Source organism: Haemaphysalis longicornis, unplaced genomic scaffold (genome assembly GCF_048455015.1).
Source record: "Haemaphysalis longicornis isolate Haplotype H1 unplaced genomic scaffold, Haemaphysalis longicornis Haplotype H1 scaffold_9, whole genome shotgun sequence".
Taxonomy (NCBI): domain Eukaryota; kingdom Metazoa; phylum Arthropoda; class Arachnida; order Ixodida; family Ixodidae; genus Haemaphysalis; species Haemaphysalis longicornis.
The window spans coordinates 97,533,063-97,549,036 of NW_027526460.1; the positions used below are offsets into that span (position 1 = coordinate 97,533,063).

The window sequence follows — 15,974 nt, forward strand, 5'->3', positions numbered from 1 at the left end:
CCTGCTGCTAAGAAACACTAATCAAATAAGAACAAATAATTTTCATGCATTTATGCGTACTGCAAGGATCAGCCATACTTTGCCCCTAAAGCTGTTAGCCCAACATATGATGAGTTTCCTTTTACTTCTTGCTCTCTCTTTCCTTCTCATTTGAGCATAAAACAATCGGACTAATTTTATTCCATAGTTATCCTCTTGCTCCTACCTTTTCTTTTCTTGTCTCGGTACGAGGAAGCGGTTGCAAAACTACAGCAGACTCTAGTCACAGACAGAAGATAGTCGCCGAAGAAGCATTGCCACAATCTCTGCAAAGATTGTCTGCATCAATCATCGCAGGTACTTACAGCTAAGCAATGAGGATTGCTGCCACATAAGGATTGCCACCACAGTATCCGTTCTTCTTGTTTTTCCCATGCATTGCTGCGCTGGCCCCTTGCGTCGAAGGAAACTCTCGACTGAGCCGCCATGCAGACTAAGCTAGGCAGGCGGCTCGTCGGGGTCAGACTCACCGGCGTGATGATGGCGGTCACCCCGACCGGCTGCTTGATGAACACCATCTCCCTCCCCTTGACTGGTGCCGGCACATAGTCCCCGTACATTCGGCGGGCCTCGGCAGCAAACCACTCCAGGAAGGAGGCCCCGTAGACCACCTCTGACCGGGACTCCACCATAGGCTTGCCCTGAAACCCCGTCGGGGACAGAAAGGAAGAGACGATGGCAACTGCTCCTGTTTACTGGTCATCTGCTCTCACAGCTTCTTTCTTCTGTGCTTGACCACGAAAGGAATGCCAATATTTGCTTCCACCTGCTATACAGTTGCAACCTTCCCACGAAAAACAACAAAAAAAAAAACAAAGAAAAACGGGGAGCTTGATATATAAAAGGTTGAATTTGTGTTGAAAGAAAAAAGATGCCGTGTTCTTTTTCTTTTTTGACATGCAATGCCATTTATTGTAGCATTTCCCAGAGAGAAATACAACGTTGGTACTGAAAGTGAGAGATTTTGGTTATTGCTCTGAATGTGCTACACTGAAAAATAACCGCGCAAACTTTGTCCATTAAAAGCTCTTTGCGTCTGAATCCGCCAAAAGAACATTAAAAATTAGGCAATGCGGATGACAAAATGCATTTGATATTTATGCCATATACATACACACACAATACTATCCAATACACCAACAATGCACAACGACAAAAGGTAAAATTCTATACACTCGCCTTCTCCTACTATTTGTGGAACTTTAATGTATATTTAAAATTAAACTGAACGGCTCTGATGAGTCGTTCGTTTTCTCTCGCCATTTCAGTGGAGGCATTTCGTTGTTTCCCCCCTTGGTCCGAGCGCGCTGGCTCGCTAATGTTTGTTTGCTGTCTGTCTTTGCACAGCTTGTCGACACATATTTATCACATAGTTGCTCAATTAACGCTTATAAAACGCAAGAAAAGAAAAAATAATCGCGGCCTGACGGCAAAAACACCAGCCAATGATGGCCGGTTTTAGGTACGAACTGGCAACCGGCCTGGTTTCTAAAACACCGGTCAGGCCGGTCAAAAACCAGGCAGGTGGCAACGCTAACCATCTATGAAGCTCCCCACTTCATGTTCCATTCAACAGCGTGCGCATATTGTGAATCCATATTTGTGGCAACCTCCCGGGAACCCATTCGCTTTTCACCCTTTCCATACTTATCAATTTGTCTAGGCATGATAATAGTGACAACCTTGCTGCTAATAGAAGCTGGTGATCAGAGAGAGAGAGAGAGAGAGAGAGAGAGAGAGAGAGAGAGAGAGAGAGAGAGAGAGAGAGAGAGAGAGAGAGAGAGCTTTATTGGTCGTCTTTGCTGAGCGCAACCACCCAAAAGGGAGGTTCTCTAGGTGGTCGCCTCATCAGGTGGCAGCCATGAGCCCACAGTCCTTTGTGGCATCTTCCGCCCGCTGGAAAACCACAAGTTGCACTTCGGGGATAAAACTGAGCAGCTGAAATCTGTCGTTGGTGGTCTGGGGTTTGAGATTACAGGCCGAAACCGTGTGCGCGGGTGAAGCAGCTGATAGTCTGCACTATTTGCAGGTGTCCTGGTATCTCTCTGGGTACTGTCGATAGCATAGGGAGGGGGTGGGGGAGTACGGGAAATTTGAAAAGAAAGCGTGCTGCTCACATTTTCTGCAGTCATGAGCTTGGCCAAGTCCTCAGCATGCTTGTTCTGGAGCTCAAAGAACTTCAGTAGCATGGCCGACCGCTCCTGCACAGATAGAGAGTATAGTTAAGAGAAAAAAAAAGTTTATACATAAAAGAATGCATTTATTTTATTTATTTATTCATTTAATACATAATTATAATTCATTACATAAAAGAAAATAAATGAAAGAAAGGAATGAGGTGTTGCTGACAATTTCCGCTCCCAAATAAACACGTGCATGGAATTGAATCTAGCCACCAGTAGGATAAAGAGCAGTGCAGTTGTAAGTGCAGGCTCAGCTGGAAGAGCTACACTAATAAACTTGAACTCATTTTTTTTTTTCAGCGATGCTGCTTCTGTTAGCTCCAAACACTTCAACTATGTCTAGATACAGTTAAAGAAAACTCAGTCCCGCAATTGTTATCAATTACATGCACTTATAACATAACATATGCACATTAATTAAACTCGAAGAAAGTAGAAAACACCGGCGTTCGTATCGCAACAATGTTGACTTCTCGCATAAAGGGGTCAAATATGCACTCTGTATTCCCTACCCTAGAAAAACAAGAAGAAATTTTTTTAACATAGAATGCAGCCAGTTTAGAATAAGAAGCCAGTTTACCAACTTTTATTCTTTCACACTGTAAATTATGCTGCAGTGTCATTTTTGTGACCTAATGAAGTATACAATCTATTCTTTACCACAGCATTCTCTTTTTCACGGAAGAAGCCTACAGTATCTGACCATGATAAAAAAAAACTTTCCCAAACTGGTTCTGACATTTCAGAATTGTTATTATATATTCCATTTATTTTCACGCGTGCACCAGTGTGACTCCAATACGTGCACACGGTTTCGCTAAAACTTCGTGTGGAACATGCAATGTATTGTGAGAGCCCATCCACACCTAACAAACACTCAAGCCTACCTTGGCCGTGGTCTCCTTAAAAGATTTAAAGGCGTTGATGGCTGACTGAACTGCCTCCTCAACGTCCTCTGCAGAGCAGTCAGTGACATTGCAGATGACCTCTCCATTTGCAGGGTTGAAGACCTGGGGAAAAAAAGAAGAAAAAGAAATGTGAACAGCCATTTAAAGCACTTCCTCACATTTCTGATTAGTTACAAACATTTCCCGCAATGTCTAGACAAGCAAGCGATCCTCCGTGTCAAACGAAGACCACTTAGTTGAGATTTGTACGCAACGTAGTAGGCATAGCACTGCTGAGCCCAAGGACGCGAGTTCGATTCCAGCCGCAGTGGCTACTTTACAGATGGGGTGGCGGAAATTAAACCGGAGCCCTCAACTACAGCACGTGTCCTATCATAGCCCAAATGTAGCTTTGGAACATTAAAACCCTTTCCTTCCCCAGTAATTGTAACGTAGTAACAACTTATCTAATGATATGTGCTGTCAATTGGATTGTGGATAGCAAAAACCTTCACACTCTTTACTAATGTTTTAGTTAGTTGGGCCAGGACAACGGTTGGGTTTAACCTGAGCTAACTATAAACCTAAATGAAGGAAACCGTGCGAGCACAAGTGAACAGAAACTGACATACTGTAAGACAACAGTAGCGCACTTAGAAGTGCCACGAAGACAAAATAGAAATTTTGGCTTGCTTGAAAGATTGCCTCATTGGAGAACTTTGATACAACTTTTAACGCAAACTTGACTAAGTGATATAATGAGGAAAACATAGGATTAACATGCAAGTGACCAGCTACTTTGCTGCACGAGTGTTATATGACTAAAGACCGGAACTTTAGGCACGAAAAATCAAGGTTCTAGGCGCCTATTATAGGCACTGAGGAGTGCCATTTAGGTATTTATGGGCCCCAAATACTGTCATCTAGGCAAATATAGGCTCAATTCGTATTTATTTCAGCAACATATTTTACGCCAAACTTTTGACTTGCAGTAAAAACGCTGGAAAAGTTCTCAGCTGTGAAAAAGTACTTCATTTTCTTCGTGAAATTAGCCACGCAAGAATTGCAATTTTATCAGATTTATGCGACATGCAGGGTAATTCAACAACGAGTGAAAATTTAAGCTTAAAAGACATGACAAGCCAGACCTATCTCAATGATTTGCAGCTGGAAGTTGTACCTCATTTCGATCGTTAATTGTGCGTGAAAAAACAACACAAAGTTGGGGGAGCGTGCTCGCACTTAGGGACGCTTCATGACATGATTCCACCTGGAATTTCAGTATGTTTGGCGCTCAGAACCTTTGGCAGTTCTTTTAGCACAGGAAATACGAGAATTTTATGTCAGGCAGAATGGCAGATTGTCAGACAGGAAGGGCTCTATCAGCAGCCGGTCCTTTGGGGATGGTCGTGGATCTCTCCTGGACCTTCGAATGAGCTCAGCATTCTTAGTCAGAGTGGTGCCCAAGCTCTGAGCTGGGGTAATGCTCTTTGCTAAGAGTGTGAAAAAAGCACACGAATGTGTCGAATCATGTTAAGGTGTAGCGTGGTGTTAATAATTTGAGTTGCGACACTTTTGTCGACTGCAATGCTGTTAGTACCACCGGCGAGTGTATTTGTAGTAGTTTTCCACCCTCAGCCGAGTTTTTTAAGGGTTAATAATGGGCTCTGGTGGAAGAGGCACAATCGGTAACTGCTGCTTGAGGACACAACTGCAAACTGAAGAGAGATCTTAACTGCAGGCTTTTATTGGTTTACAGAGTAGAACTACCTCCTCAGCTGTTCACAGCACCAATGAATCCCATAGACCATGGTTTCTCAAAGTGGGTTCCGCGGAACCTAGGGGTTCCGCAGGCCCCTCCTCAGGATTCCGCGAGCCACTGATAAATTTTCCCTGGTTCCGCAGTCGCAAAGTCTTATATGGTGAACTTGAGGTACGATCGATCTAATGAACCTCCATTACTCACGCCCGAGTGTCAGTAAGCACATCTCGGCGCATAACAGAAACGCGCGAGCTGCGCAATAAATCTCGCCAGCAGCTTGTAGCCAGCCAGACTCCGAAAACGGGCCACGTGGTTAAACTACTGCACTTGAATCTCCCCCCCCATCTCCCCACTTGAAACCCCCATGCGCATTTCTCCTGTTTGGAGATAGGTGCCGCTAGCGTACGCATTCGCGTAAAGTCGACGGCAAAAAAACGATACCCTTGCTTGCTTTTGAATTTATTGCACGTTAATGTAGCATGAACGGAATGAAAAATGGCGGGAGGGGGGGTGGTTCCTTGGCACTTAACGGAACTTAGCAGGGTTCCCTGGGACCAACATGCTTGAGAACCCCTGCCATAGACAGCACAGGAAAGTGCAATAATTCCGTAGAAATTGCTGAGCTATTCTGTTCTGCAGAAGCAGATCACTAAGGAAGCTGCGGGAATAGTAACACCATCCAGGAACTTTGCCCTCTTTCGCGATTATGAATATTAAACACGCAACATTCTTTGCAGCTAGGTAATTCCCATTTTGCTATGTTTCCAAATGCCCTTGAAGGTAGCCCGGCATGGAAAATGATGGCTGTAACGACTAGGGTACTGCAAAAGTGCAGGCATGCTCATTCCTATAAGCTCCGTTTCCTGTTCCTTCTTTGTCCTACACGTGCTGCATCTTGCCGTCTGGCGGTGTTCCCGTGATTGACCGATGGCTGTGCATGCGTTCTGGTGTCACCTTAAAACTTTGGTGTGTCACATTTGCACGTGGTTTTTTCCTAGGAGGCGCATTTGACCTTGAGTGGCACATGCTTGGCTGTGTCGCGTTCATTTTCTTCATTGCTTGTTTTTTTTTTATTCCGCTAGCCCTTTCGTCTACTATTCTGATAGTGGATGAATTGAAATTGTGCTCGTAACTGTTAAATTTCTCAGTGAATAAACCACTGTCTTCCGCTGGACAAATGCTGAGGGTGCTGCAAAACACCAAATATTTCGAATAGAACTAAGTTGCGTGTTCTTTTCACGGCCCCTCAAAAACATTTTTCAGCTCACAATCACTGCTGAGTTTGGGAACAAGAAGCTGTCTCGGCTAGAAGGGAAGATTTAAGAAATCCATAAATAAATGGTTACACGGTTGTGATACAAATCCTTGCACAAATGTCCCTCCAAGTGTCTTTTTCCGGTTAAGAAGCCAACGCGACACGCCACAACTGTCCCTTCAACCCCTGCTGATGCAAATTTTTGCGCACAGCACGGCCTTTGCATCCGACCACACCTCAATCGTGTAATTGCACATTGCATGTGAGCCACTCAAGGCATCCCCAATTTTTCTATAAAGAACATACCAAATTATGCTTGCTGTTCAATTAACTGCCCAGTCACCTTTTTTTCTTTTTCACTCGACTGACATGTCCTACTTGTCATAGGCACAAAATATTGTTTCATTGGCAAGATGACACGAACCATATGTGAAATGAAGCAATATATTTACATGAAGTGAAGAACTATTTACATGCAGCCATAACTGAGCCCGGGCTGGCTGCACCCCGCTGGGGCCAATCCCTCGGTGCCTACATTCCTTTCAGAGGGTCCGTAGCCAAGTGGGCTGAAATTCCCACATGCAGCAACAAAACAAGGTGGTTTGGTTTACCAACAGCAAGTTAAATTATGTCTAGGCACTCCTTTATATGCCTTTTTTTTCAATCTCATAGGTTGGAAGGGGGGGGGGGGGAATAATGTACACAGCTATAAACAAACAACCTATACCCCTGCTACACTAGGGTCCAAATGTCATTTGAACCAAATGACATTTGGCTCAAATGGGTTGCTTCGAATGCCATTCAGAATCCGCCGTGCTACACTACAATTTCGATGGCATTTGAAAGCTTTCACAACTGTTCGCTGTGCTGTAGTGGCGCTGTTGTTGCCCCGTTCCGTTTTCGTACACTAATACAACAATCAAACTTATGAGAAGTCCGAGGCAGTAAAATGATATCAAATTAGAAGATACACCAGTTTTGACTCTAAATATGGCTGCCTTGCGTTGTTTTTTTTGCTGTTTTTTTTGCAACTGACCCACTGATTTTGAGAGTATGAAAATTAAATATGTTGATTTCGTATTTTAAGTAAATAAACAATAAACAAAATTTCACAAACAACAATATTCTGTTTGTTTTACGTTCGGAAGTATTATATTTTTTATTGCCGATCGAAGACACTGCATCTGAGTGTGCTGGAAATGGCATTTGAAATCTTAAATGTCTCTCTCGGTGCTCATTTGGCTCGAATGTCATTTGAGCCAAATGGCATTTGAAAACCTAGTGTAGCAGCACAACTTGGCATTTGAGTCAAATGACATTTGGTTCAGATGACATTTGGACCCTAGTGTAGCAGGGGTATAACAAAAGAGAAAATACAGCGATACTTGCTACCAAACCTGGCAAATTAGTTTGCTGGGACGTACAGCACGGGCTGAACCCTAGCTTCTATAACTGGTTAAAGTAAAATTTGTGGCTTTGGTTAGATCGCCTCCGAGTAACTTCCCTATTGCTTAACGCCGTAGCGCAAGCAAGTATACTATGATGAAGCAAATGGACGTGCAATCATAAAAGTATTCACATCTGTGAAACTTCATCACGATCTCGGGGCTTCAAACACATTACTCTAGGAAAAACGTAACTATCGGAGTCACAGCTGACCAGCTGCTTCCCATTCTGAACAGGCTATAAGCAATATTTAGGGCATGCGAAGGATGTTTGGAATCACGTTAACACGGTGCTTATTGAACCCTTGACATGAGGAGTTCGGGTCGCTGCAATACGTGAGCCAGCTGGTGATTTCTATCGTGTTTAAGTAATGTACGTATAAATAAAATCGCTGTGTATCAGCGGTAGCAGCTGTGGCACTGAGTTTCTTTCTTCTTTTATTATCACGCAGATTAAGTGGAAGTGTTTGGAGCTACCAGAAACAGGTACATAAAAAAGAGATCACTTCAAGTTGATTAACGATACTACAGTCGAACCTCGTTATAAGACGGTAGAACCGGGACAGTTCGTTATATCTGATATTCGTTGTAACAGTAGAGCCAGAAATCTGTTCAAACTAATCAGTAATCCTGCTCCTGCCAAAATCCTTGATGCGAAAACGCATTACAGTTGAACCCCTTTATAAAAGACACGTACCGGGGAGCAGTTTCTGTCTCTTATAAGAGATGTCTCTTATAAGCAGGGTACTATGTTTTCACTAACTGATCAACCCATAGTTCAATGTGGGCACCGTATGACTAAAATAAGCTCAAAAGAACGCTACAGCATGTTTCAAAAGATTCATTCTAATTAATGTTTGGCCCCAGAATTTATGAAACTTTGTTTGCTTCACGACTGTATTTACACTGTTTTTTACAACTGATTATACAAGCTTTTTTTTCCTTTCCTTGTTTGTGGAAGATGAATCGTTGATGTTGAGTTCACAAGCCTGATGAATAGCCAGAGCACACAGCTTCCGCTGTGTGCTCAGGCTATTCATTATGCTTGCAGGACTCAACATCTGCAGTGCTTCTTGATTGGGAGCTATGCGAGTGGGAGAGCCAGCATGTGCGATCGCGCTCCATTCAATGGATGGCAGTAAGCTTCAACCACTTCTGTAAGTTGCATTTCCATTGGCAGGGCTTCTCATCATCATTTCATAGCTGACTGAACCACTGTGTGTTTGTTGAAGTTATAATAAATAGCGACTGCAGGCGTCTGTTGTCCACCTGTGTTTCCAGAATGGAAGCAACTGCAATTAGTGACTGGTGGCACTGCATCTGAAGTTAAAATGTCTGTTACAAGCGAGATTATTGATTAAAGTTCAAGAATGACTTGTCCCTTATAACCAATCTTCTACATCCTATGCCTGTTATAAAAGAGGTCGATTTAACGGGAAAGATAGGGCAGCCAACCATGTGGGTGAATAGTGTCTCTTATACCCATTTGTCTCTTACATCAGTGTCTCTTATAACGAGGTTCAACTGTATTTTAATCTTGGAACCTACTATAAACAAGGTAACCCTTATCTTCCTCCCTGTGGCATTTCAAGCTCAATGAAGCAGAACATGAAACGGGAAATTACAACAGAACAAAGCTCATTCAACAAAACAGCCCTGCGGTCCTTTTTTTTTCAAGGAAGGATATGATCTTGGTCGGGTGGCTATTCACAGCACTGAGCAGGATGAAGTTTTCCACAGTGTCCACAAACAAAGGGGCCTTTTCTACTTCTGCCGTTTCGGACGCCGGGAGTTTTTCCAAGCAACTTCTCAGCCTACTGGTCAAATATTTCTTCATTATATCCGATACTGCAGAGTGTGTTTTCGCGGTCTGCAATGACATCACTGGAACCGACCGCTCTGCAGCCGATTGGAAAGCCTTGTTTACCGTTAGTGAACCTAGATGGCGCCACCATACCGTGGCAAGCTGTTTTCTGCCTCTGGTTTGTTTTTGACCATATTTATACCTGGCTTGTTTTCGTTCAGGGAGAAAATATTAATTTCACGAAACAGAGTGCTCGCTCTACAAATATGGTCACGTAAGACACCGTTGCTTGCGTCAATCGTCCAGTGTGGTCTAAAACTACCCCAAAGCCCCGCAGTCCTGTGCAGCTAAACCAAGCATACTGCGCACAGTACCAACAGCAGTACGCATCAGCACTTCTATTATTTACGTGTGCTTTCATAACTTCCACTGTCGGTCCCACCATTTTTACTGCTTTAAAAAGAATGTGGCGTAAATTTAAGTGCAAAAAGCTCGTTTGACAAGCTTATCAGCTCTGCCTAATTTGCATTTGCTTTTGCCGGCCTCCGCCAATCGCAGAGCTGGCTGGTATGACATCATAGGTTCTGTTGCGTGAAATCAGCAAGTGGGTCGCATGGCCTTTCCCTTTTTTCCTAATTGTACAGCTTATTTGAGCGAAGTTTACGTTAAAAGTGGTATCAGTATGATTCTAACGAGGCAATCTTTTGAATGAACCAAACTTGTGTTTTGTCTTCATGGCTCCTTTAATTAAGCAACTGCCTCAGTAACCTAGGGGAAGAATCGTGCGTTTTGAAGTGAACACCCTGCGTTCAAGCCCCAGAAACGTCAACTTTTTTTTCCAAGACCAGTGATTTTTTTACTGAAAAGTGTTCTTGTAGCGACTATGCACATTCTCTTCATATACAAGGGCGGTTTGGTATCTTTTAGGTGAAGTTACAGGAAAGGAGCGACATATGAACACGTTGTATTAACGTTCTGGATTGCACCAGGAGGGCCGCGCTTGCACTTATCTCGAAATGGAATATTGCCCTCCCGATACCTTTTTGTGCAAACCACAACAGGGTGCTCGCTTTTGTGGCACGAGAGGGAAAACTGCCTGCCGCTTCTTTACCGGTCGTTTCTAGGACCAGCTGTGGTGTAGCGTCAGTACGGGGAAAGCGTTGCATCCTGCCCGATGAGAAACACATGTGCACACTCACATGCAATGCCAGTTCACAGCTGGTGTTAAAAACATGTGAAAAACACATCCTGGAGCCACTGGGCGTTAATATTTGTGAACCACTCGATACGGTCAATTTACACTGATGTTCAAATTTCGCTGTACGTGTTGTGTGTTTGTGGGTGTTGAAATCATTCAGTACTCGGGGTACAAATTTGAGGGGGGGGGGGGGGGGGTCGAGAGCAAAGATGGCAGCCAAGTCCACCCCAATATTAGAAAACAAGATTTCTTGCGTGCCGAGCATCTCAAGATGGGTGAATTAAACCGCAGCCACGCCCCCTTTATTGTAATCACAAGGTTGCACTACAATTATGCAGTCATTGCCCTCTTTTTTCATTTTTTAATCATGCCCAGGCTCTGCTGCCTGCAAAGAACTTCGCTCACCGGAAACGTCGCCCCGCTTTTAGAGGATCGCCAGCTTCCATTGACGAAGGCCTTGTCGTGCGCTAGGGCGTAGTTGTGCTGCAGCCGTGTGACAGCGGCCCTGTTTGCCGACGGGGCCGACACCTGAAACTGGATTAACGGTGGCGAATCAACACACGTCGATCACTCACTTTGGCCGCGCCGTACGCAATCGTTCTGCTCCAGCTAGTACAGAACGCGCGGGTTCGACCGTGTTTTCGACGAGAAGTACGAGAACACGCGCGCATGCACAGTGCTTTATGCGACTAGAAAAACCGCTACTGGAATTCACTGCAGCGCCCAAATTTAAGTACAACGCAAGAAATCATAACCACTTACATCCATGAACTTTTAACGCGAAAATAGTACGGGCGCTGTACGGTTTACTTTGGATAGCACGCGCGCGACGCACGCGCGAAGGATAACAACAAAAAAGATACGTGTCGATAACCCCCGAAGTGATAAAACTGCTTGATTTGGCGCCGCGACTGGGAACTGTCTGACGTAGCCGCACTAGACTGGCGCTTTTTGACTGCTGTGTCAAGGTCCAAAGTATCCTCGAAGGCGTCTGCTACAGGTGTTAGGATACGGGAACAGAAGAGGAATGAAATAGCACGTACCAGAAAACCGGTTCTAGTAATGAGACGCAACATTTTTGTACGCCTCGCAAGTCCTCCGGGGCCTTTCGCGCGCCCTTTAGCAAGCACCGATTAAGAATAAACGACTGATAATAACAACTTATTCCCGAGTTCATCTACCGCATCGTACAAAAAAAACTGTGGCGCCATTCGAGAGAAGTCGGCCAAGCCGCCAAGAAGCGTGCAAAAGTAGTCTGATACCACGAAACAAGCATACCCAAAAAATTTGCTTTAAACCACAAAAAATTATTTTTAAAGTAATATTTTGTAAGAAAGTGCTTAAAATATTTGAAATTTAAAAAAAAATTTTTGCAAGTGTTAACTTAGTTTCGGTTTCAACTGATAGGGGAGGGCAATCAGCTGAGTCCAGCCGTCCAGCCCACTTTCGAGCGCTATTTGCATTTCCTCTTGCGCTTGTAGATGCTTGCTCGTTAGTCGTTTAATTATCTCCGATAGGCAACCGGAGTGACCGCACCGCCTATCGTTTCGAGCAAACGCCAGCCCGGAACCTCTTCTGTCTGCCATAAACACACGTCCCGCGCGGACGATCCCCCAGCGAAAAAAAATGCCCGACAAGAGGAAAGTGAGCCCCATCAAAGATTTCTTCGCTGGCGGTTTCGGCGGAGTATGTCTCATTCTCGCGGGGCATCCCCTGGACACTATCAAGGTATGTGAGCGATCACACTAATTGTCCACCGTTACGTCTGACCAACGCAAATCCGCGCGTGGTGTCCGCGGATTAACCTCCGTGGCCGTCAAAGACGAACGTGTCATTCAATCCGGAGCTGTCCGTCGAGAGTATCTTTTTTTCCGGGCCCTTCATTACGTGCGTTATGCGCTCGTCTCGCCAGTGCATCCGGGGTTCGATTGCATATCGCTCTTGGAAACATATGACAGCGTGCTCGAACACGTGGATTCGAAACACTTGTTGCAACAAACCCGTGGCTACAGTCTTGAGAGTGGACTTATCGATTGGCGAGAGTACGAAAGCGCCCGGGCGAACGCTTTGCAAATACCTTCTTGCTGCTTATCGTTATTTATCGCAGTTCTCTGTATTGGTTTTTTTTTTTTCTTTTTATCTCCGTGTTACGTGACGTTCGATAGCGCTGTTTTCACCTGCGGGAGCGTGCGTTGAAAAGACGAAGAAGAGCGGTCATTCATTCAATGGCTGCGCCCATCGAGCGGTTTAGATCGCGCAGCCTGCTTGCTGTGGCAGTACGCTTCATATATGATCATAGAGGCTAGTCAAGAGTACCTAGTTCTGAAGAAAGGGTGTAGAATCGCAGAATTCTCGCTTATTGTTGCGTAAAAATACATTGGAGCGCCGCGCCTGTGACCGCCTTCGCCATGGGAGCTAATAAGGTTAGCCCCATCAAAGACTTCATCGCCGGCGGCATCGGCGGGGTTTGCACAGTGGCCTCCGGACATCCACTTGATACGATCAAGGTAACCGTAGGATGCCTGCAGAGAGCTCCAAGCCTGCCTTCGCGCGCCTACGACGCGTTTGCTGTTGGTAGCTGAATTCATCCCAGACAACACAAAACATCCTAAGGACATCCCAAAAAAGGCCCTAAATCCCATGTCCCAAACAGCACAGCCTATGGGCATCCCTGGGACTTCCGCACTCGGAGTGTCCTAAAAATGTCCAAGAATGGCTGTGATTGGGATGTATGCGGAAGCGCATGCGTGCTTTTTGTTGATTCGGTCAGCCCAATGTTTTGTTTTTGTGCACAGATGAATAAAACGCATAGGCGCGTGTAATGCGCGTGAATTGAGGTACAGCCGTAAAGCAAATGCATGGAGGAAGAAAAACTTTTCTTTCCTCCATAAGCAAACGCCTCGCGTACCCGCAGGTAGCGCGTGATTGTTACAGGAAGTGCTTCAGAGAAAGGCTAGTACACTGATTAAACCAACTGAAAACGCTGCTTTTGAGCACGGCAACTTTCTAAGGGAGGAAAGAACCGTCCCGCTCAGATGGCCTGCTGCTTGGTTCTGGGTCTGCCTTGTTGCCATTTTATTTCGTATTTATGTACAATATTTCAAACTATAAGTTTAAAACTAAAATTTCTATTTTATTTTAAATATATCTCAATACATTTTTAAAGTTTCGTTGTTATTCTACACCATTAGAGACGTCTGTGAGCTTTTTACGAAACTGATTCATTCAGCCGATTCAGCCATCGCAGTTTTATAAACATGGCCGCCCGCGGATGGAAATGTGCGACGTGCTCCTGTGCTGCTGGAACGTCATTTCACAAGGTAACTATTGCAAGTCGTTTATATGTACCACTCAGTGTTTAAACCCTTCCAATGCCCCTCTTGTGTTTTATGCATGATTTCTTGCTCTGTGGTCGAAGGTGGGTGCTCAGTGCGGAAACGGTCGAAAGGCTTCTCCCGGGGTGGCGGGAGAAGTTGCAACGCTTGCTGCACTGTTTCGCGTCGCTCAACTTGTTTTGTACCTCTAGCTGTTGATTATTTTACATGAATTTATTATACAACTAGGGTAGAAGGGCATCACTGCAACAGATAAAAAAAACGCCGCAGATGCCGGAAAGCCGAGCAAGAACAACTCTAGACAAAGAGACATTATTGGGCCTCAATAGTTTGACTAACTAAAACTTTTCGCGTAGCTTAGTTCCTGGTTCTAGGCCTCAATCATCAGTCCCGCGCTACCCGGAACGAAATCACTCATTTCTCGCATGTATTTAGATAAAATCACGTCTCGGGTTTTGTCAACGCGTGAGACAGTCCAGTGACAGCCCTCAGTACTGACTGCGTTTTCTTATTTTTTTTTTTTTCTTTCAGAAATGATAGAGCGGCATAGCGCAGGTGTTATGCGTTATAATTTACGCGTTTAACATTTTTCACTGAATAGCATGTCAGTGTGGGATGTGCTCAATTTACTCAGCTCGCGTGATCGCCTGCCCTTGTATGTGCTAATGACTGTGCTGCAATCTAAATGTGGCTTGCTGCTGTAACTTTGCGGCCGTTTGTAGATGGGCATGTTGGCGACTACACTACCTCCACAGCAAAGAGAATTCCGGCAAACGATGCAACAAATGGCAACGTTATCTGGGCCGCTTTGACGACTGTTTTAAAGAAGGGCACTGTGTGGGTAGTTGTGCATCATGTTTAAAAAGCTGGGAAGACTGACTTCACAGTGCGGTTACTCTTAAAAAGCCTTAACAATTTTTCATGAGCGGTAAACACAACCTTTCACTCATTTTGTTTGTAATCTTTCTCAAATTGCACGATATGCTCTGAATATAGGTATTGCAGTCAGTCTAACTGCCAAGCAGCTATATTTCTTTTTGCCAGTTTCCTGTAGTCTCTTGTTGGCAAGCAGACACTCAGAGATGCAGTTAGCAGTTATTACAGGCAGTTTTAAACCTGGTGGGCATTACCAGAAAACTGCGACTCCCGTGTCTAGTGTCGTCCTTGTTATTGTTACTCTGTTATATTTCATTGTGCTTTGCACCATTGGTCCCAGGGAAGACTAATGTAATGGCGCATTTGACAAACGTTTAATGGTAAATGGCTGCAGTAGCTTGCATGTGTGTGATGCGTTGTGCGAACAAGCATGATTGCAAGAGCCAGTTCAAAATCTCTTGACTGAAAATTATTTAGAAAAACTGTTTCATTTACATCTGAAGCAGGTGAAATGTTTGGGCAATCATGGAATGTAAAGGTCATGTCCATGAAACAGAACTAAATAGCAAAATTTCTATCACACATCAAATTTCTGCGCAAAACAACCCGCAAGCTCCTCAAGGTTTCGCGTGGCGGCGGGCTGCTTTAGTGTTGTGAGTTCTGGCCGCGAGGTTTATTTTGACTGTAGCGCAATTACGAGAGCATGTATCAGGAAGGGCATTGTGAGAGATCAGCGAAGCTCAGCTTGTACTCGTAAGCATGCCGTTTTACCCATGGTGTGAATCACCATGGGTCAATGTTTATCTGTACACTTCGGTAATGCTCGAGTTGTGTTTTCTTACTGGCAGTGTTCAAGCTAGCCGGTGTCTGCACTGTTCATTGAATTCATTACAAGTTGTTTTCTAAATTATGTGCAGGCAGCTTCATGGGCCATGGAAAGCCTCCCCAGCCACAAGGAACTCCAAAGGATAAGAAGACAGCAACAGCAACACAGTTCTGACGTGCTGCAGAAAGAGCTGCGGCACACTAGAAAATCCTTGGAGCTCCAATGCAGTGACTGCCAAGGAATGATATGAAAGTCGTTTAATCTGATTTTCTTTTTCTTGATTGCTCATGTATATTTTCCTGACACTAATCTAAACTGTTTTTTTATGTGTGTGTGGTAAGCTACTACGTGGTAAAGGATTTCA

The 15,974-nt window shown here is 44.5% G+C and overlaps 2 protein-coding genes and 1 long non-coding RNA gene across 5 annotated transcripts in view; 2 read left to right on the plus strand and 1 right to left on the minus strand.

The window, feature by feature from the left end:
- The window catches only part of Ssadh (succinic semialdehyde dehydrogenase), a 28,283-nt gene extending 16,481 nt beyond the window's left edge, over positions 1-11,802 (minus strand). Inside the window, exons 1-5 of one of the 2 annotated variants that reach the window (XM_077685224.1) lie at positions 11,617-11,802; positions 10,979-11,107; positions 3,110-3,232; positions 2,157-2,240; positions 510-680 (exon numbers count right to left, since the gene is read on the minus strand). In XM_077685224.1, the coding sequence (XP_077541350.1) occupies positions 510-680; positions 2,157-2,240; positions 3,110-3,232; positions 10,979-11,107; positions 11,617-11,649 (540 nt within the window). In that variant the 5' untranslated portion in view covers positions 11,650-11,802. Of the gene's footprint in view, positions 1-509; positions 681-2,156; positions 2,241-3,109; positions 3,233-10,978; positions 11,108-11,335; positions 11,517-11,616 lie in introns of those variants that run through there. The other variant, XM_077685225.1, reaches the window with a different exon arrangement.
- A 222-nt stretch (positions 11,803-12,024) lies between these two features.
- Colt (carnitine/acylcarnitine carrier protein colt, mitochondrial) overlaps positions 12,025-15,974 on the plus strand; it is a 34,240-nt gene continuing 30,290 nt past the window's right edge. Inside the window, exon 1 of one of the 2 annotated variants that reach the window (XM_077685239.1) lies at positions 12,025-12,301. In XM_077685239.1, the coding sequence (XP_077541365.1) occupies positions 12,200-12,301 (102 nt within the window). In that variant the 5' untranslated portion in view covers positions 12,025-12,199. Of the gene's footprint in view, positions 12,302-12,614; positions 13,081-15,974 lie in introns of those variants that run through there. The other variant, XM_077685241.1, reaches the window with a different exon arrangement.
- LOC144151851 (uncharacterized) lies at positions 13,423-15,950 on the plus strand. The gene is made up of 2 exons (XR_013318990.1): positions 13,423-13,893; positions 15,702-15,950. It is a non-coding gene; the product is annotated as an uncharacterized LOC144151851 (long non-coding RNA).